We start from the raw sequence: 20,905 nt of genomic DNA, 5'->3' as shown, positions 1-20,905 counted from the left end.
TCTAATTTCACCACGAACTTTAATACACTTTGGAAGTATAATTTAATCTTCAAAGTTTTTATTGAGTTTTAAAATCGAAAATTCAAAATATAAATTTTGTATTTTAAAATATAAAATAAAAAATACATTTCAAATATAAAATTTGTATTCAAGCATACATGATTCAAAATAAAAAATAAAAAATATATTTCAAAACATACCATTCAAAATACTAAAAATAAAATACATTCCAGATCACAATATTGAAGGAAAAACTGAATATTATTGTGTGAGATGATAACTATGAGAAAAGTTATTTAATAAAAAGAGAAGAGAGAAAAATGTAGAGGTTGGACATGGTGGTGGTGGCATTGACGTGGCAACCACAGAAGCAGTTTGAAGCAAGATTTTTCAAGAATTGGTAGCAAGAATGATAAGGTGGCAACCTTTGTTTATATATATATATATATATATATATATATATATATATATATAAAGAGAAACAATAATTTAATATATATTTTTTTAGATTTATTTTTTATATTAATTTTTTAAATACTTTTTTTATAACTTTTATATTTACATTATATGTTAAATAAATATAAATGTATGATACCATTACCATATCATTGTTTTATCATGGAAAAACAACTCTTTTTATCATTATTATAGGCTGGTTATTAAATATTTTACTACTTATTGGATGAAAAACAATCATATTATTACATTTCTTTTAAAAAAACATTGAGAAACCTGATTGAAATTTTTATCAACCACATAATCAAATTAAATAAAATTAATAAATATATATTTTTCTTATAATATATTTAAAATTTCCCTTCTTTCTTAATGTAAACACAAATATAAATTCGATTACTCTTTCTTTTTATATTTTCCTTTTCTGAAGCCAACATGGGTGGGTGATTATCATTTTCCTACCTCACATATAAGTAAGGTGAACTATTATGGCGGCTATCATTATTACATTTTGGTTAGAATTTCTCTTTCAACTTGTTCTTGATTCATTCATAATTTTGATTCACATGGCTAATAGAGCTGATGAACTTTTACATTAATGGTAACAGAATAGTGCTAAGTACTAATAACTTTTTGTTCTTTTCCATCCTTAGTTTCAGGCACATTTGTATGGTGCTAGAAATCTGTGTGCAGGATCACAAAGAAAGGGAAAAATTACTTCAACATTCAAAGTCTTCATGCAAAGTAGATCATGGCTTCTAGAATTCTTTCCACCCTGCAGAATGTGTCTTCTTCTTCTACTTCTTCTTTTGTCTCAACCACTAAACAACGTTGTTTAGGTATACTACTATCTCTCCTTTTTATAAATTGCATTGGAGAAAAAAATTTAAAGCATGAAAGAAAGTTTTGATTTTTGAACTTTTTTTTTTTCCTTTTGGTTTTTACACTATTGACTAAATTTCCAGGCCTATGTTGTCTCTGGCGTAGAAGTTTAAGTGGAACTGGTGCTTCTGCTGCTGCTGATATAGAGCCTAGCAAACCACCAGTGCAAATTGAGCATAATCAGCTTCTGATTGATGGACTGTTTGTTGATGCAGCTTCTGGTTAATATCCTACATTTATGTACTTAAAACATTGTTGTTTCTTTGATATGAAAACATTCAATCTATGCTACAAAAACTTAAAACTTTTAACGAATTTTCTTCTGTTAGGAAAAACTTTTCCAACCAATGATCCTAGGACTGGAGATACAATTGCCAATGTAGCCGAAGCGGATGTTGAAGATGTAAATCGTGCTGTACGTGCTGCTCGCAAGGCTTTTGATGAGGGACCATGGCCAAGGATGACAGCTTATGTAATACATCATTGCTTAATCCTAATTTGTTCTATAAATTTCAGTATATGGAAGTGTTTTGGTGCTGTAATTTTTCCTTTGGGCTACAAGAATGCTACATGGTTTTTATGTTCAACAATTTTGTCCATTATCTTTGATGAACTCCTCTAGGAAAGATCACGAATAATTTTGCGTTGTGCTGATATATTGGAGAAACACAATGATGAAGTTGCAGCAATTGAAACATGGGATAATGGGAAGCCGTATGAACAGGCTGCAAAAGTTGAAATACCTATGGTGGTACGGTTGTTCCGGTATTATGCAGGTAACTGTATTATCTTTGAGTTTTTATATCATGTAGTTATAGTATTGTTTGACAAGTTGACATTCTTTGGTATCTTTTATGTTTTCTTCAGGTTGGGCGGATAAAATTCATGGTTTAACAGTTCCAGCTGATGGACCATACCATGTTCAAACCTTGCATGAACCTATTGGAGTAGCAGGGCAGATTGTTCCTTGGAATTTCCCACTTCTTATTTTTTCATGGAAGGTTGCACCTGCATTAGCTTGTGGTAATACAGTTGTAATGAAAACTGCAGAACAGACACCACTTTCTGCCATTTATGTGTCAAAGCTATTTCATGAGGTAGTCTTACAGCACACCTATATAAGTCTTACAGCCAAAATAAAATTAAGTGAAAAAAAGGATAACTCTTCCTTTTAAAGAGAATGTGAACAAGTCTTTAATCTTGTTCTCAAGGAAATTATAGCTTCAATTTGAAATGAATAAAAAAAATGAAATTCCAAAATTGCTAACAACAAAAAGATTGTGATGTTGTCTGTGCCTATACTTTTGTAATTGTTCTCACTGATGGATTTGATGCAATAGGCAGGACTTCCTCCTGGAGTTCTGAATGTTATCAGTGGCTTTGGTCCTACTGCTGGGGCAGCTCTGTGTAGTCATATGGATGTTGACAAGGTACTTTAGAACATTTAGTGGAATGATTCTCCTGAAACTTAAAAAAGAAAAAGAAAAAGGTATAAGGTGTTTAAGTATCTTATGATTTGGTTAACATTGCTTACAGTTCGTTAACTTCAAAAATGATAGCTTTAGTCCTTGTATTTATGAAAGGGTGATCAACACAAACACCCCATTTTCTACTCAACTCCATGAAATGTGATAAATTTTATTAGTGGTTAAATAAAAATGAAGTATATAATTAGGGACAAAATCCACTACATTTTAGAATCAAGAGAACCAAAACCATTGTTTTTAATAGGAACTAAAACCAATTTTTACCATATCTTTAGGACTCGTAAAACACATTTTAATATATAATTTACTCTGCTGATTGTCTCTACAATACATATATGCATCAATTTATGCCTATATGGCCTAATAGCTAATAGTAAAATAAAAATTGGTTGATTTTGTTTTTGTAGCTTGCTTTCACAGGATCCTCTCAGACCGGTAGACGGGTATTAGAACTCTCAGCACGCAGTAACCTGAAGCCTGTAACTCTGGAGCTGGGTGGAAAATCTCCATTCATTGTCTGCAAGGATGCTGATATCGATGCAGCTGTTGAGGCAGCACATTCTGCATTATTCTTTAATCAGGTTTGATTATCCTAATTTCATTATTAGGAATGGTAACAACACAATCTACTAGTTTGCAGTTTTTAATAAATCTTAACCAATGGTAAAGAGGGTCTTTCAAAATAATATTTTAAATAATGTATTGCTAGCATTTCTCTCAACACATAGCATTCTCCATTTCTTTTATTGCAAATGTTCCAATATGGTTCAATCTGTTTTCTTTTGCTTCTGCATAGGGGCAATGTTGTTGTGCTGGTTCTCGCACATTTGTTCATGAAAGCATATATGATGAATTTGTGGAAAAGGCTAAAGCTCGTGCTACCAAACGTGTGGTTGGAGACCCTTTCAAAAGTGGGGTTGAGCAAGGTCCTCAGGTATCTATGAAACTTTCCGAATGAACTGTCAATATAAGAGAAAATTTGGTTCAAACAAGAATAAATACATAAGTTTTTTCAATAACTTTGGTATAAGTAAAAGAACACATGCTTTTGCAATTGCTCATTCATAATCAAATCAACAGAAATGTTGAATTAGTTTTCTTCAACTTATGGCTGACATCTTAAAGGGTGATGACATTGATAGTTGTATGTGTTTTAGATTGATTTTGCACAATTCGAGAAGATCCTGAAATACATAAAATCAGGCATTGAAAGTGGTGCTACACTGGAATCCGGTGGTCAAAGAGTTGGCTCGAAAGGCTACTACATCGAACCAACTGTTTTCTCAAATGTTCAGGCATGACACTTCCAGTTAACAATGATTCAATTTCTAAATAAGTGATAAATTGTTCCAATAGTGGAAGTAAATAGCTTTCTTTCTTAATATTATAGGACGACATGTTGATAGCAAAAGATGAGATATTCGGTCCGGTACAATCTATCCTGAAATTCAAGTATGCTATTAGTCACTAGATAAAAGTGCCATCATGTATGTGCTTTGCACATTATTCTGTAGTTCCTCATCTTAAATTCCTCTTATTTTGTGCTATGAAACAAATCGCAGGGATCTAGAGGAGGTGATAAGAAGGGCCAATGCAACTCATTATGGCCTGGCTGCTGGAGTTTATACTCAGAATACAGACACTGCCAATACCTTGATGCGGGCATTGCGAGTTGGAACAGTATGGATCAACTGCTATGATGTCTTTGATGCAGCAATACCTTTTGGTGGATATAAAATGAGTGGTCAAGGGAGAGTAAGGGGAATCTACAGCCTTAGAAGCTACCTTCAAGTTAAAGCTTCTGTCACTCCTTTGAAGAATCCTGCATGGCTCTAGTTTTAACAGATGTTAGCAACACAGCACTAGAGTCAAAATAAAAAATCAACCTTAATTAGGCTTGGACTCCCTGAGCAGCATCAACAACCAAAAGCAAACTGAGACAAACTGCCAGTGACCTTGACACTTCATGACTAAAGTTCACATGCCAATGTATGTCAATAAAATTCTGGGAAATTTTGGTGACTCCTTTCTATAAATACAATCATCGCCATCTGTGCTTATAGAACACTGTCTGTTTGGACCTTAACTGTGATTTCCCTTTCCACCTCCACCTAACTTCACCAACTAAGCTGTCAAAATATTATGCATGACTTTGATCAACAAATTGGAAGACTTTTACTTAATCAACATACTATGAATCGTTATATTGTAATTCAGAGAAATAACATGTTAGTACAAAAGAAAAATCCATCAAAATCAGGGCGGCAATAGTTGTTGTATTTTAGACTAAATGATGCTACGCTATAACCCTAGAGGTAAAAATACCAGTAGTGTTTCCTCTAGACGGTGGTAAGACACTATGCAATTTTTTAATCATCTGGTCAAGCTCCTTCAACTTGTCCATGTCACCCGCCTGCAACAAAAACCTCTCCAGCATCAGAAATGATGCACTACTCATGTGTCTTCCTCTCTCCAACATTTGTTTAGAGCACTCAAAAGCATCATGCACCAAACCCCTTGCACACAATCCAGTGACCAGAAGATCTAAAGCATGAGCATGGGGACAGTACCCTTTCTCCACCAGATACTTCCACAGACCTACACTTAAATCAAGCTGATAATTTTGACAGAAAAACTTCATCAGCATTACAATTGTCCTTGTTTTTGGAACAAAACCCCTTTGAGTCATCTTCTGGTAAAGCTCACTCACGCCTTCAATCCCTCTTGACCGCATCAATCCTAAGAACATTGTATGATAAGTGACACCATCCAGCTCGATGTGTTTTTCAGCCATCTCATCCACCAAGGACAAAGCAGATTCAATTTCTCTATTTCTAACCAAAACAGTAACCAAAGCATTATAAGCGCCAGTGTCGGCAACCAAGTTTCTTGAAGGAATCTCATCAAACAACTGCCACGCCTTGCCTATATTTCGAACCAACCCTGCTCCATGAATCAAAGTAGTTATAGTTTCAATGGTAGGGACAATATCTCTCCCCTCCATCTCCTCCAGAAGTCTCAAAGCATCAATAAAACAACCTTTCTTGCAGTAAGCATCAATCCTAACATTAAATGTCACTCCATCCGGACTAAAACCGCGCCTAACCATTTCGTGATAGAAAAGCTCAACAGAAGTAACGTCACCTGATTCTTTGAACCCCAGGAGCAGAATATTCATGGACTTGGTATTAGGAGTAAACCGTGCCACAAGCTTCGCAAACACCGACCTGGCTTCCTTCATTTGCCTCTGTGTACAAAATGCTTTAAGAAGCACATTGAACTCTTCAGTGCCAAATTCCCTTCCAACAAACACTTCATCTTCCATCCTTCTAAACCCATCAAGGGTCTCTTCAAAGGACTGGAATTTGGCGATTTTGGAGAGCACAATGCTCATTGACTTAAGGGTGAGCAAAGAAGGGTGGCTTCTTGCAATGTCCCTCAACAGGACCCAAGTTTTGTCAAAATAACGCATCCGTGCAAGGATGTGGAGGGTCATGTTGAGTGAATCAGGACTTATGGGTAAATGGGAATGGATGAGGCAGTAGTTGAAGAATTCCAAGGCCTTGAGACCATTGGAATGTGCAGCAAACAGCCGGCCGAGGACGTTTTCCACAAGGGAACTAGAGAAAGAGGACGGAGGGAGGAGGTGGAGGAGTGTAGGGTGAAGGGGTTGCAATGGGAAAGGGTGGTCGTTGATGATTCTGGTGAGTGTGTCAACATCAACTTTGAGCTGTGAACATGACTCAGGACTGCCAATAGGATTTTGTGAAAATGTATGTGACTCCTTTCCAACACTACAATCATCACCATTTATGCTACGCTTATAGAACATTCTTGTTGACTTTGCTTTAACCATGATTCCCCTTACTCTCTCAACCTAAGCAACACAAGAAAAAAAGAAAATCCAAGAAATTTAACATAATGATTTTTTAAAGAAAAAACTTATCTGTCATAGCTTTTACAAAATAAGTTCATCCATAAACTAATTTTGATTTGATTTGTAGAAAAGTTGATTTCACTCTATAATCCGTATTTACTTCTCCAAAAGCTAATTTTAACAAATTGAATACTACACTAAAATTCTAAATTTATTTTCATCGTTTCATTCTACATCATATTGAACCTAACACAACACTTTTTGAACAATAAGCAATTTTGGACAACACCAATTTCATCTAACATAGCGAAAGCCCTTGCCCAAATGAGAAAAATGAAAACTTTCAGCAAGAGTACCTGAGACTCATCAAGATAGTGAGGATGCCCATGGCCTTTCCTTTGAGCGGAGTAGCCATGATTAAAATGTGCAGCCGAGAAGCTTCTAACGAGCTCTGGGGGATACTGCTTTAGGCGTGAAAAGCTATGAGTATTTAAAGGATTGAAATTGAAATTGCAGAAGAACCGTAGATAATTCGATAGCTTCAAGCTCTTGGAAGCCATTTCACAATCATGGAGGAAATGTAACTTCGGGTTACATTTGGATGGATGGTTTCAACCCGGTTCAATGTGACAGATTCTTTGAAAAAAAAAAACTATTTAAAAAAAGTTGCTGGACTTAAAGTGAGGCCCAACCCACTAACTTGTAGTCCTGTCTATGAAATGACAAGAGAAAGGAAACCAGAGAACATAGATAGCAGGGGAGAAGGTCGAAACGCAAGACCACCTGAGAAAGACACCAATACAGATCTGTTCCTGCGATAGAAGAACGCAACATCAACACCCCAAAAGCACATAAAGTTGCAAGAGAGAAACAGTGACCTCGAAATTGTTACCAAGGTGCGTTCTGCATAAATCATGACCTAGAAACAAACAATTCCACTGTCTTTTGTGCATTGTTGTTGCGTAGTGTCCAACTGAGCTCGCTGAATCCACTATAAACTCGCGATTTTATACGAGTTTGAGCGAGTTTGCTCGAATTCACACGACCCAACTGAAAAAAGATTCTACTTGCGAATTAACTAGGTTCGAGGGTGTGGGAACTTTTAAGTCGTCGAGTTTAAGAGTTTTATTGAAGACTCAAAATTTAAGAATTTGTATTCAGTTAATGTGTTAAATTTATCATTTTTACCGTTTTTAAGGTAGACTCATCTCGGATTCAGCGGTTATAGCTTTCAACGACAGTTCGTTACTAGGCATGAGAATGGGAGAAAAGGGTTACCTCGGATTCAAAGGTTATAGCTTTTATCTACTTATCAGTATTTATCAAATGATGGTAAATATGAGATTTAATTAGAAAAGAATTTATAAGTTGGAGGAAGCATAGTGATAATAATGTTCAGTAAATATTAAAAGAAACAGTGGTTACGAATATTAAACAAATTTTACCTTTTTTTATAGGAATTTGAGGCAAAAATGAGAGTGATTCAGAAGTTTTTCGTTGCATCAATGTTGATGTGGGCAATCCCCATTGCAATATTGTATGCTTTCAATCACAACATGCTTCCTGGTAAGATTCTAATGTACTTAAGCTTTTTATAGGTTATTGTTGTTGTTGTTTTGAAGAGTTGTTGGTTGGTACTGTGATATGGATGCTTTATATCTTCTCTCTTTCAGTTTGACTGGTAGAATTAGTGAAATTCATTTTAAGGGAAAATGTAAGAGTTTCTTAATATTTCAAGCCAACTTTTTGTTAGTTGTTTTTTTTTTCTGCTTTCTTGTTGAAGAGATGGTCTTGTACTTTCTCTGTTTTTTGTGAGTAAATAGGGCATGCACTCACATTGCTCAGTCCCATCCAATCACAAACTGTCATGGTTTTCTTAGTTGGCTTTAACAATAATTATCTCAAAAGTAGTTTCTACCATGCTTTTTTGTTGATGCGTTAAAAAAAGAGCATTGGGTCTTCCACAGAAATTAAACTCTTTTATCATTGTCAAAAACTGAAATTAGAATATCGGACCTTGTTTAGTTACTATTTTCGAAAATGGTTTTTGTTTTCTAAATTTTGTTTGTCCCTGATTTCAGTTGGAAGTGTTTTGTCTTTTTAGCACGGTTCTGTTTTCTAAAAGTTTGTCCTGTGACTACTTCAATAGAGCACTTGAAGAAAATTGAAGAAGATGATGAAACAGCATCTCCAAGCTGTTTCTGTTTTTATCTTTGAAACACTTGTTTTGGAAAAAAAAAAATGAAACGTAGTAGGTTTTGGCTGAGAAATTGATTGCTGAGTAGTGAGCTGTGTAGATTCGTTTTAAAATAGAGTTTTTAAAACAAGAAAGTGAAAAGAGAATAAAAAATGCCCTTGGTCTTGACCGACCGCTGATTATTTTGAAGGAAATGTTATTGCTTCTCGGGCAGTGACTGACATTGAATTTGCCTTTTTCAAATCATCTAGAAAGTTTTGTCTCTATACATATATAGCTAGCCTCTAAGGAAATGTGCAGTTTTGCCCATATGGTATAGTATATGTATTAATGGAATGTTTCATCCCTGTTCTCAACAATCTTATCATTTGTCATTTAATTTAATTTTCATATACTGTCAGTAGTATAAAGATATTTAGAGTTTCATTAGCCAATTAGAAATCAACTTAGATATGTGAATTTGAAGTTAATTAAACTCAAAAGTCTTACAATATATACCAGTCTATGTTCGCATGACAATGTAAAACCTTTACACTGCCAGTGCATTCTGATTTTGTTCTTTTCATTTCATTCCTTTAAGGTTTCCCAACCGGTTGTGAATAAAACCCAATAGAAAAATAGAATGGGAATCGCAGAACTACCACCTTAACCTTACTGTGTTTCCTTGTTTGTATCAGGAGCATCCAATTTGTCCCCTTACTCTGGGACACTAGTGAGTGGATTTCTTGCTGTCATATCTGTCAATGTAATCATAGCATTTTACATATATTTGGCAATGAGAGAACCTGCTGATAAACACGAACCTGATCCTAAATTTGTTGCTGAGGCCAAAGCTAGCATTAATCAGCCGACAGGGGATGCTCAACAATCTTCCCAGGCTGTCAAAAAAGAACAGTAGATGAAGATGTTTCGAGACCCCTTTGTTTCTACTCACAAGTTGTTCATCTTGGAGAGGAGAAGGAAGAACGGGGATGAAGGGAGAAGGTCCTGAATCGTGTGCTAATCATGCTTATGCTAATAAGTTTGCACATTCATGGTTTCATGTGTTAGTTTCTTAGCGTTTTACATATACACATTCAAAGTTCCTTTCAGTTAAGAATGTTTTAGACGTTTTTTGTATCCATTTGACCATTGTGTTTTCAATGCATTGGAGAAAGTTATTTTACGTTTGATTTATCTGCAACATAAAGATGAATGAGAACTACACTTCCCATATTGCACGATGTGTTAAATTGTCACTACAAGAAAATGGTAGTGCAGTTGTAAATTAAGTAGTATTTTGGTGAAAATTAATTAAAAATTTTATAATTTGAAATGTGATGAGATAAAGGAAGTGTATTCTATCAGAGAAGTGTCAAGTGAAAAACATTAATCAACTAATGTTGTGTTTGCTCTCGTCCCAAAATATAATATTATCAATGTTAGTAGCATTATTCTTCAATCAAAATTAAGCTACCATTCAATCGTTGCTATTTTAATTGTTAGAGTTACTAAAATGTATTGTCTCTGAATGGCAGTATCATTTAAAGAGTAGGAACCGAAATTATTTTCATTGAGGAAGTTCTACATCAGTTAAGTGTTCAATAATCTACCAAGCAATTAACGAAGTACTTGTGATTCAAAAGGGACAATGAAAGCAAATGAGATCACAACTAAATGGAGCAAAAATCATAATAGTTATGATAATACTAGAAGACTAGTTGTTCATCATTCAAATATCTCAACAATATTCATTTTTTGAGCTACCCTTCACAGAGCTTCAAATTCTTCAGCATGAAGCAAAGTGGTAGCTGATATCTGATTTCAGTTGAATATGTTCTTGGTGTTCTCTTGATTCTACTCCTCTCTGACCAAGTTATGACTTCCTAATGTTGGATTTTCCACGACAACATTTGTTGATGGACCATTTTCTAGGCTTTCTCTCAGCTGTACCAAGACCACCGTGTTCTCATGTTGCTGACTTCTTGCGGCAGTTTGGCCCTCCCTAGACACACTATTTGGTACTACCAAGTAGTCACTATTACCTATAACTTGGTTTTCACTGTGAGAATGAGCATTACACCTGCAAATTGGGCATAAGGGTGTCTTAAGAAGCCATGTATCCACACATTGAGCATGAAAACTGTGCTTGCACATAGGTAACAACCTGCACTTATCTCCAGTGATGAGGCTCTCCAAGCAAACTGCACAATCCACAGGGCTGCTTGTGTTGCCTTTGGCAACATAATCATAACATGGAAGCTTCTCCAACTCATCTATGGACATGCTTCTTCCCCCATTTGCACCCCTCTCAACCATAGATCCTCTCCTAGAGAGTCTCTCCGAAATACAAACATGAAATATGATCAGGACCAAAAATCCCACAAATATTAGCACCACTGTTATAATAACTGTCATTATTACACTCTAATGCTTAAATGGAAAACTCAGAGCTTTCGCAGAGACTACTGGTATTCCTCACAGAAAGCAATCTTGCTGGAACTAGGTAGCATCAGAATGAATGATAAAACTCTCCCACTGAGTATCTGACAGTTGCATATTGAAGACTCAAATTAAAAAACAACAAAACTAAGTTGGAACAGTTCCATGTCAATTGATCCATGCGTTCGTTGTAAAAACTGAAATATTTTCTGAACATGGATTCATGATGTTATACATTGTAGGCTAAATAACACTGACAGCATTCTAATGAATCCATTTCCTATGTATGCATGTGTCAAACAAATGCTGAGCAAGTTGATGCATATGCCATGAAAAGTTAGAATTGCAGCACAAGAAAAAGTGAGGTGGTTTTGTCATAGAAACACAAGTTTGTTTGTTTGATGAAGTTGAGAATTTGATTTATAAGAAGTTAAGGACATAGTTGAACATCATCAATCAGCATGGTTTTTTTGTTTTTTTCCCTTTTTGTTTGTCTTTTGTGTATTAGGTGAGTGTGGAATGTTGATGGAGTGGGTGAGAAAGTAAGCAGTTTTTACAAGTGGACACAAAAAATCACGGTTAGCTTGCCCTTTCAGCCTTTTCCTCTTTATCCTCTTTTCCTTTTTCTCTTCACTTTCTCTTTTTCTTTCTCTGTATTTGCCTTTGCCACTATGTACCACCTTTTTCCTATTACAATGAGACACGGGATAATACTTAAAAAGGAAATTACTTCATTAAAACAAAATATATTAATACTTAATTAATTCAACTATTAAATTTTTAAATGTGAATTAATTGAATTTATATTTTTTGCTGTTTTTTTTTGTGTTGTCTATATGCCTCCAAAATATATTGATTGACATTGATGTTTTATGTTTTAAAATATATTAAAAGAATTATAATATGACAATGTATTTTTAATATACTAAAAATTTTAGTAGAGAATCTAGACTCAAATTAATTAGCATATACTTCAAGAGTTATTTTTGACTGACTAATAATAATTAAAGTTTTAGTGACTAATGTTGGAATGACTATTTGTTTACGTATCTTAATAAAAAAGTAATTTTTGGCTTATTTATTTATGGAAATCTTTAAGAGTAAAATTTTCCGAATTTTTAGAACATGATTTCCACGATAAGATTTTTGTTCAAGAGTTTTCAATACAATTTTTTCAAAACAGAGTTCTCTCTTTACTGCAGTGACACCAACTGTAACAATGGTGTGGTTCAATTTAGTATAAGGGTGCAGTTAGTAACAGTAGAATCAAAAGGAGAAAGCCCAACAATCTAACCAATGTAGGTATGAGTCTCACTTATAAGGTAAAAGAAAACACTTTATTTTCATGCTATTAGCACCACTTAATTGCTATTAAAACCCTAAAAATAACAAAATTATCTATACTTCTGTAATATTATATTTTTACATTTTTTTTCTTTCATTTAATCTTAATACTTTTTTCAAATTTAACCCTTTTTTTATTTAATCTTTTTTAAAAAAAATTAACCATTTTTTAAATTAATAGATAAATATTATCTAAAAAGTAAATAAACTTGTAAGAACTATTTATATTTATAATTTTATTATTTCTTATTATAAAAAATGAACACACATCCACTATTATAACTTTTATTGAAGTATGATTATTTATCTTCGTTCTATGCAAAAAAAAATTAAGTCCTTATTATTGTGATTTTAATCATTCTAATATATCAATTTATTTTAAGGTCTCTTACGATAAAAATATTTTTTTCTATTTTTATTAGTGCATTTGGACAAAATATCCAATAGAAAACAAGTTTTTGTTATATAAAAAAAGTAATAAGTAATGTTATGTAATTTTGAAAAAATATATCATGATTAAGTACTTGTGTGTTTTAAAAAACTTATTGAAGATAATTTTTAAGTTAATAGAATCTTCGTAGATACGATTAACATTTTTATAAAAACTGTGAAACACAAAAATATATAAAAAATTGTAGGTTAAATTATTAAAGCGTTTTTTTAGTTTATCTATAACATTGTTTATGTTTTCTCAATTGTGTGTTACATTCCCAATTAGTTTAAGACATATGTGTATTGATAAAATTGAGATGTGAAAAATAAAATAGATGAAACAATAATATAGTTGTTGGAATTGGATTTGGAAAATTTTAGAGATTGTCGAAGGTCATTTGAAGATTTGCATTATTGTTTTCTTTAAAGGGATTTAGCATTTGAAAATTAATAAAAGAAACAAAGATAAGAAACTTTAATTTCTAAAGTTCATGTTAGGGAAGATAAGTAAGTTCATTCTTTCGTTTTTATGGGAATGGAGGATGAAATTGAGGATTTAGGGTTTGAGCATGTAGGATTTTTCATTGTTGTGAGATTGGGGTTGAATTATGTGATTAGTTGGTAATTTAATTTGCAAATCAATATTGTAGTGTAATGAAATATGAGAGCATAAGATTTGATTCTACGCGGAGAAGTGTTGGTTCGAAAATGCCTTCACAATTAGCATCAAAAGTTTGTGGATGTGGAAAGATTATTTCTGTTGAAGGAAACTACTTTAAAGAACAAAGTAATATTATTTTGGAGATCTAGAAATTGGAAAATAAGTAAAAAAATGCATTAGTTTTATCTATGATTTCTAATTTTTTGGAGACCAGTTCACATTGTAATTACTTTAAATGAGTTGATGAAGTGGAATATAAAATTAAAGTTACTATAGAGACAAAAGCTAAAGAATATAAAGTTTGTTTTTAAAAGGAAACAGTTGCCCTGAACCTAATGAAGAACAAAACTCGGAAGTTAAAGAGGAAATTACAACAATAGATAAAAGTTGGAAAAATTATGCTACTTTTGTTTGTTATATCTTGGGCATTAACATTTTTCCTTTTTGTTAAAGATTAGTTGTAATTAGTATTGTAATATTGTTTAGTTCAAAGTAGTATGATACTTTTAACTTGTCACCACCACATGAATTGAATAATGCTCTCATGATTCATTTTCATTACAACCTTAGCCTTAAATACAATAAAATGTTGTACATCATACAAGTAGTCCATTACAACCTTCAATTCAATACAATATTCTCTACTATATAAGTGCATCATGATAAAAAGGTGGTCCACCACAACTGTACCCATTGGTACTATATTCCATAAGTCGGTGAGAAAAGTGTTTTTCAGATTTAAATAACAATCACCACAAAAAACATATACTCCATCAAATATCTTAGAGGTTGTATAAGGATCATGTTACTACTATATGGTGCATCTTCCACTTCTAATTGACCTCTAATTTGATGGTTCTACAAAGTTACTTCATTTACTCACAGTTGAAGTTGTAGTCTATTAATGGGGTATGATAATTACTTTCAATATCCATTAATAAAAAAACTTAAAAAAAGTATAAGATGATATTGTACTTTTCTGGTTTTCATTCACTTTCTACAACTTCTAATACTATGTCCATATTTATTACACCTACTACACTTTATAACAATATTTTTCTTTGACTTTTTTAATGACTAACATATTCATCAACTTCCCTTCGTCGTAGCTTCTTAGGCTTCTCAGATGGTGTTTTATATGTGGGTGGAAGTAGTTTTGGACAATTACTTTTACGTCACAGTTGTTGTCCATTGATTAGGATAATTTGAGACCCATAACAAGCTTGATATGCATTTATCATGTAATATGAATGCACATAATCTTTAGGATTTTCTATTTTATAATGAATTGTAAGTTCGTCAAATCTCAAAAATAACAATTGTAGTTATGGCTAGTTAGAGCCACAACAAACTTTTCCATTGTGAACCCCTAAGTGACCTCAAACTAGCATCTCCTACACAAACAAGAATCCAATTCTCACTTTTTTCCACTTCCCTATCAAGTTTTTTATTGGTTTAGGCATAATAATTTCAAGATAAATATTTAATTTTTTTTCTTAGTGTTGCAAACCCACTCATGATGTATGACTTAATCCATTCCATCATAACAATGATTGGTTTGTCTCTAACTAGTAAAATTGAACTATTAAACGACTCAGACATATTATTCAACAAGACATTACATCTAGGATAACTACTAAATGCATATTTGATTTTGTAGGAATTGCAAGTAACCAATTAAAAGCGGCATGATTTATATTTTCAACACACCCATTTTTTTCCTGCCCTTAATAGAATGTTGTCTTAGCATCCCCCATCATAAGATCTATAATTACTGCTTCTCCACTAAATTTCTTCTTGTAATTGTTATATAGATGCCTCAAACAAAACCCATGCTCCACCCCATTCCAAAATATCATCAAACATAATCCTTAATCCCACAAAGAATATTATTACTTTGTCAAATAATGATAATCAAATGATTATGTAAAATTTAATTCGGTATTAAGTTCAAAATTTGCCTTTTGTTTATCTGAAATGAGAACCCAACGATGACTTTCAATGTCCCAAATATTATTCAGCAACAACGTTAGAAACCACCTCCATATCTATTTACGTTTGTTTTCAACAACCAAAAAGGCTAGTGGAAAGTATTGGTCATTAGGATCTCTACCCACTACAACTAATAATTGACCACCATAGGATGTCTTTAGATGACAATCATTATCAACACACAAACCCCTTCTTACAACCCTCTAAAATATATGTAAAAACACACAAACCTTTGTGCCAAAGTTGGTTGGGGTTTATTGACCTTGAGCTTGAACGTTTGAGGCTTAACTTTAATCAATTCAACAATATAGTCATATAAACAAGCATATTGACGTTTTCCATCTCCCACCATACAATTCATTGCAAGTTCTTTTGTTTTGCCAACCCTCCAAGGTGTTATGCCAACATTGTATGTCTTCTTAGCTTCACCAATTATTTGTCTTAATGTCATGTTCCTTACATCTATAAATCTTTCAATTAATAGAATTATAGTTTACACTTGCATTATCGTTACCGAATATCCTTCCACATTTATGATGAACAACAAGTGTTTTAACCGTAAATGTATGGCTACCTCAAACCTTGCTCACCATAATTAAAAAACCCATTTCTTTTTACAAGCAACCCTCAATGGTTTATGATCGTTCTTCACAAATTTAACTTCATTATCATTTAGAAATGCTCTATTAGTGCATGCTTAAAATCCTTCAAAGAATAAAACTCCATCCCTAATTTAAATTTGAAGATCTTGTTTATATTTTCAAGTTTATATTTTGAAATTTTCTACCTATTAAAACTAGCACACATATCAATATCCACGTTTGAAGGCAAATCAACATTTAGTTCATGCACTCCAACTTCTTTGTTAGTCACAAATGACCCTTCACCAATATTTGTTCTACTTCAGTGTTCTTTATTTTCTTTTCAATCTTTTCCACTTGCCTATACAAGATGAATATTTCTACGTGGTGGATCATCTACAACCCTTTCATTGTCCATCCCAAAGTCATCATCATTATTTGCAATCATTTCTTCTTCACTTTCATCACATGATCATTCTTCTTCCTCTTCAACCTCAATAGTCCCAAATTATTCAACCGCATTCATGTCTTCTCCATGCAAATTCACCTCTTCTTTAGACACATTTAGTTCTCCTTCATGCATATTTACCTCTACTTCATGCACATTTAGCTCTTCTTCCCTAACATCTTCATTCACCTCTTCCTCCACAACTTTTTCTTGTCCTGCCTCTTTACCCATCATTTCCTCCACTCCATCAACACTAATAAAGTTAATTATTTTAGCTTGACTAGGAATACATTAAACATATATATCAAACTTTTCTTTATTAACCTTTACGTAGCTAGCTAAGTATATTGTTTCCCTATCATCACTCAATAGTCTCAGATTGTTGTATATTGTTTGTTTTAAACCCTTTCACCAAAGTTTGACATCACCACCATATTTGAACTCTTTAACTATTCTTAATGCTTCAAAGTATGATGATCAATAAGGATTGATTCCTTTAACTAAATGTATTTCCCCACCAACGTATTTCACCTACTCTTCTTCCAAACTTGCCCATATGATGAAATGCGACATCGAACCCCATTTTGAACCCTAACTTATAAATTATGACTCAAACTCAAACAATCATAACCCTAAACGCATTCAACATTCTACAAAAGTTAAAACAAACTTACAAACTAACTTGACTTGGACAAATCGTGATTTCATAGATCAAACCCCTATGTTTGAATGAGAACTCCAGAAATTACAAGTTATCCTCTTCGTCACTTTCATTAATTTTCGAATGCTAAATCCCTTTAGTGAAAACATCAATGTAAGTCTGTAAATGACCTTCAGACAATCTTTCTAAAATATTCCTAATTGTATGTTTTATATCGTATTCACCTTATATGTTTCTTTTAAAAGGGTTCTTCATAAATTACCATTATTATTTTCCTCTTATATTAATAATAACAGAAAAGGTATAATAAATTTTTTTGACGTTAATGATTAGTATATTCAATCAAATATTGAATTATTGGAATCTTACTCGAATGGAATCTTTAATAAGATTTTTTTTCATGAAACTTTCCTTATTTTCTAATCAAATCAAAATAGTCTAAAACGACCATGTCTATGTATTTAAGAAAATAATTCTAAAATATAACTAATGATGTTATGCATTATTTTAACAAAGTATTAAAAATATTATTACCAAGAGTTTTCATAATAGTTTTTTTTAATAAAACCATTAATTTAATATAGATGTCACAAGAAAAGGGTGTTACTTAAAATTGAAAAAAAAAATCAACTTTAGGAATATGTGTTTAGAAGATCTATATTAAAATTGTGAACATCTAGAAATTGGATATTTAAGTCATAGAGAGTTTAATAAAATGATGCATGACTATTTAATTAAAAGTTAAGTTATAAATAGACGTTTCTATTATCAAGTTCATTTTATAAAAACTTTACTATTTTTCTAAAAATTCTTTCTTTTAATATTTTCCTTTTTTTTCTATAAGAGATAACTCATCCTTCATTTGTTATTTAATCAAAGATCACCATTGGATTCACCATGGAGAATCCTACAACTCTGTGTGATCATAATTGTTAGTAGAATAAGTTTTTTTTTTCTATCCTTTTATAGAGTAAAATATGTCACTTTCCTTGCATGTGAGTATAATTGGTTGCATGTGGCTCAATTATACTCGAATTGGTTCCCTGCTTGTATGTGGTCTTTGTGGTATGTTGAGATCGTTGATACGATGCTCCTTTGTGTAGATAAAATTACCTATAAGGGGAGTTTTCGAAGGAGTACTTTGAGAACTCTAAGAGTACCAACTAAGGTACGAGAAGCTAGCATCTAGTTTAATTGTAATCTTGTATGAATTGTTAAACTTGCTTTGTGAAGTTAGGTATTGCATTCAAATCATGTTGGTAGAGTGAGATTGTAGGATTGATTGATAATTTCTTTGAATTGAATGAGTATACTAGAGAATAAATAATTGAATTAATCTCTAGATTAATTGAATTAAATTATTGAAATTGTGTAATTTGATTTTATATAGCAAGATACTCAACTTGGTTTGTCTAATGACGAAATTGAAACTAAAAACCGACAAATAAATGAAACAAGGATGGAGATAATCTAGACACTCCAATTTTGTATCTTAGTATAGAAAAATCAAATAATGTGAGTATTTTGATGCAACTTTGGTCACCATATTAGTATTGTTAGACGTTACATTTAAAATTCCAAAGTTAGGGGACTCCAATAGCGATAACGTCATGTGTTCTCTAAACAACAAAATCTAATGGTCATAGGCATTAGGTACCATGTTGAGCCGTTTTATTATGGCCATAACTTATAGTATAATTTATATAATTATGTACTATATTTCATTATGGTGGCAATAATGGAGGAATAGTAGTATGTTTTAATTAGTTTAGCTTATTCCGCTTTTTTATGTCTATTGTTATGATGTTATCATTATATTAATGATAATCTGATTTATGTGGTCAGATGATGCAGAAGTCGATAGGGAATATGTTAATGTACCTAAGGATCTTCTAGTAACCAAAATAGTTACAAGAATAGATATAGGGATTTCCTTATGTCTATAATGGTGTGTTTTGATAACTTAATAAAAGAATGTGAATGATTGTTAAATTTGGGTTGTTACAAAAATAACATTTTTTATTTATTGATAACTTTTTTTAAAAAAAATCTCATTGAAAAGGATGCTATGAAATTTAACATTAATTAATCTTAAGTATATTGTTTTCACCAAATAAAAAAATTAAAGAAAGTAAAATAATACAAGCAGAACCTCAAATATAATTATCATAATAAATTTGAAATGAAAAATAAAAGAAAGAAAATCAATATGTTTAATTTTAAAACAATAGCACTTTCTAAAGTTTCTAAAAAATAATACTTTATAGAATTATTATTTTTTTCACCAAAATAATTATTACCAATATTATAATACTATTAAAATAAAACATTTCATTATAAACATTTAAAAGACAGATATATTAATATAGTCTTACAAGTTAAGATTTTCTACACCTCTTATCATAACCCACGTTTTATTATACCTGAGTTTGAATAAGTATCAAAACAACATGATAACTTCCTACATTTACACTCGTGCATAAATGCATAATATACACACACCAGATGGAATCTCCCCATGAAATTCCTTTCAACAAAACAAATCATACTTTACTTTATCCTCATTAACCACTGTCTCATAAAAAAATCATTTATATACACAAACCATAACTTAATAGATTTCAGACACTTATAGCACCAGTACATAAACATGTATACACACATACATTAACAAACCATATACTTGCTTTTATTCCAAGATCAACCAAAACCACAAATAAGAATGTTTTTTCAGAAAAGAGAAACCTAAAATAGGCTAAACATAATAGATTAACTTTTCTAACTATATGCCTCAACTCGGAGATCTTATCGATTAAAGTAACAATTCATGTTTATAGGACATGTGAAAGTAGCCCTTTAAGAGTTCTAACCATCTAAAACACCTTTCATTCCATAAATGTTCTAATTACACGTAAGGATATCACAAGAACGATCAAAACTTACCATAAGGGCCATCGATAAGCAGAGACTAGTATTTATGATTCAAAGAGTGCATGAAAGCAAGAAAAACTCACTTGCAAGATGAAAATAGATTGGTTATACTAAAAAGGGAAAACAACTTACTCGATCGAAGGAATTGATCGTCTAATTGAAGAATTTGTCCAAGAATCACACTTACAGTCTTAGATCTTTAATCATACAAATGGAAGGTGAAAACTTCTAGAGAGAAGTTAGATAACTCTAGAAAAATAAATTCCAAAAACATTATGTGTTTAAAAAGAATGAAACTCATTTATAAAACATCTTGTTTATATAAATTCTTCTAATATTAAAATAATCGTATCTTATTTTTTTCAAAATAATTCTAAAATATTATTCTCTAAGTTTTCACATTAAAAAACATTACCATATTATATATTTTTTTCTAAAATGGACAAGAGAAATAAAAACTAATAATTTAAAATTAGGGAAAAGTAATGTTAAGTAATTAATTTAATTTTTAATTACTTTAACAGAAGGAATACAA

The 20,905-nt window shown here is 32.0% G+C and overlaps 4 protein-coding genes across 11 annotated transcripts; 2 read left to right on the top strand and 2 right to left on the bottom strand.

The window, feature by feature from the left end:
* Window positions 1–841: 841 nt before the first annotated feature.
* Window positions 842–4,892, top strand: LOC106771087 (aldehyde dehydrogenase family 2 member B7, mitochondrial-like). 6 transcript variants are annotated; one of them, XM_014656990.2, is made up of 12 exons: window positions 842–934; window positions 1,110–1,295; window positions 1,422–1,559; window positions 1,668–1,810; window positions 1,961–2,114; window positions 2,206–2,435; window positions 2,679–2,768; window positions 3,233–3,406; window positions 3,622–3,759; window positions 3,983–4,120; window positions 4,216–4,277; window positions 4,388–4,892. In XM_014656990.2, exons 2-12 carry the CDS (start codon window positions 1,208–1,210, stop codon window positions 4,659–4,661), a joined length of 1,629 nt encoding a protein of 542 aa, XP_014512476.1. In that variant the 5' UTR covers window positions 842–934; window positions 1,110–1,207; the 3' UTR covers window positions 4,662–4,892. The 6 variants fall into 6 exon arrangements, with proteins under 6 accessions (XP_014512476.1, XP_022637338.1, XP_022637342.1 ...); XM_022781617.1 differs by having other exon boundaries at window positions 865–970; XM_022781621.1 differs by having other exon boundaries at window positions 913–929.
* A 20-nt stretch (window positions 4,893–4,912) lies between these two features.
* Window positions 4,913–7,435, bottom strand: LOC106771077 (pentatricopeptide repeat-containing protein At3g61360). Its single transcript, XM_014656979.2, has 2 exons — window positions 7,059–7,435; window positions 4,913–6,702 (listed from the first exon to the last, which is right to left on the bottom strand). The coding sequence occupies exons 1-2, from the start codon at window positions 7,260–7,262 to the stop codon at window positions 5,122–5,124; spliced, it is 1,785 nt and encodes a 594-aa protein (XP_014512465.1). The 5' UTR covers window positions 7,263–7,435; the 3' UTR covers window positions 4,913–5,121.
* Window positions 7,436–10,071, top strand: LOC106771096. 3 transcript variants are annotated; one of them, XM_014657001.2, is made up of 4 exons: window positions 7,436–7,598; window positions 7,901–7,993; window positions 8,160–8,268; window positions 9,577–10,071. In XM_014657001.2, exons 3-4 carry the CDS (start codon window positions 8,175–8,177, stop codon window positions 9,795–9,797), a joined length of 315 nt encoding a protein of 104 aa, XP_014512487.1. In that variant the 5' UTR covers window positions 7,436–7,598; window positions 7,901–7,993; window positions 8,160–8,174; the 3' UTR covers window positions 9,798–10,071. The 3 variants fall into 3 exon arrangements, with proteins under 3 accessions (XP_014512487.1, XP_014512495.1, XP_014512501.1); XM_014657009.2 differs by having other exon boundaries at window positions 7,439–7,598; window positions 7,905–7,993; XM_014657015.2 differs by lacking the exon at window positions 7,901–7,993 and having other exon boundaries at window positions 7,439–7,598.
* A 427-nt stretch (window positions 10,072–10,498) lies between these two features.
* Window positions 10,499–11,991, bottom strand: LOC106769055 (E3 ubiquitin-protein ligase ATL23). Its single transcript, XM_014654517.2, has one exon. It carries the CDS (start codon window positions 11,294–11,296, stop codon window positions 10,736–10,738), a length of 561 nt encoding a protein of 186 aa, XP_014510003.1. The 5' UTR covers window positions 11,297–11,991; the 3' UTR covers window positions 10,499–10,735.
* Window positions 11,992–20,905: the final 8,914 nt, after the last annotated feature.

This window comes from Vigna radiata, chromosome 1 (genome assembly GCF_000741045.1).
Source record: "Vigna radiata var. radiata cultivar VC1973A chromosome 1, Vradiata_ver6, whole genome shotgun sequence".
NCBI lineage: Eukaryota > Viridiplantae > Streptophyta > Magnoliopsida > Fabales > Fabaceae > Vigna > Vigna radiata.
Note: the sequence above shows the minus strand (reverse complement) of the source record. Positions and strands in the feature narration are given on the sequence as shown.

Excerpts from the sequence above, each read along its gene's own strand:
- LOC106771077 (XM_014656979.2), bottom strand. The coding sequence starts at position 7,262 with ATGGCTTCCAAGAGCTTGAAGCTATCGAATTATCTACGGTTCTTCTGC. Across the intron at positions 6,703-7,058 it reads ACTATCTTGATGAGTCTCAG|GTTGAGAGAGTAAGGGGAAT; the intron begins GTACTCTTGCTG and ends TGTGTTGCTTAG.
- LOC106769055 (XM_014654517.2), bottom strand. The coding sequence starts at position 11,296 with ATGACAGTTATTATAACAGTGGTGCTAATATTTGTGGGATTTTTGGTC.
- LOC106771087 (XM_014656990.2), top strand. The coding sequence starts at position 1,208 with ATGGCTTCTAGAATTCTTTCCACCCTGCAGAATGTGTCTTCTTCTTCT. Across the intron at positions 4,121-4,215 it reads CTGTTTTCTCAAATGTTCAG|GACGACATGTTGATAGCAAA; the intron begins GCATGACACTTC and ends TTAATATTATAG. Across the intron at positions 4,278-4,387 it reads CAATCTATCCTGAAATTCAA|GGATCTAGAGGAGGTGATAA; the intron begins GTATGCTATTAG and ends AACAAATCGCAG.
- LOC106771096 (XM_014657001.2), top strand. The coding sequence starts at position 8,175 with ATGAGAGTGATTCAGAAGTTTTTCGTTGCATCAATGTTGATGTGGGCA. Across the intron at positions 8,269-9,576 it reads CAATCACAACATGCTTCCTG|GAGCATCCAATTTGTCCCCT; the intron begins GTAAGATTCTAA and ends TGTTTGTATCAG.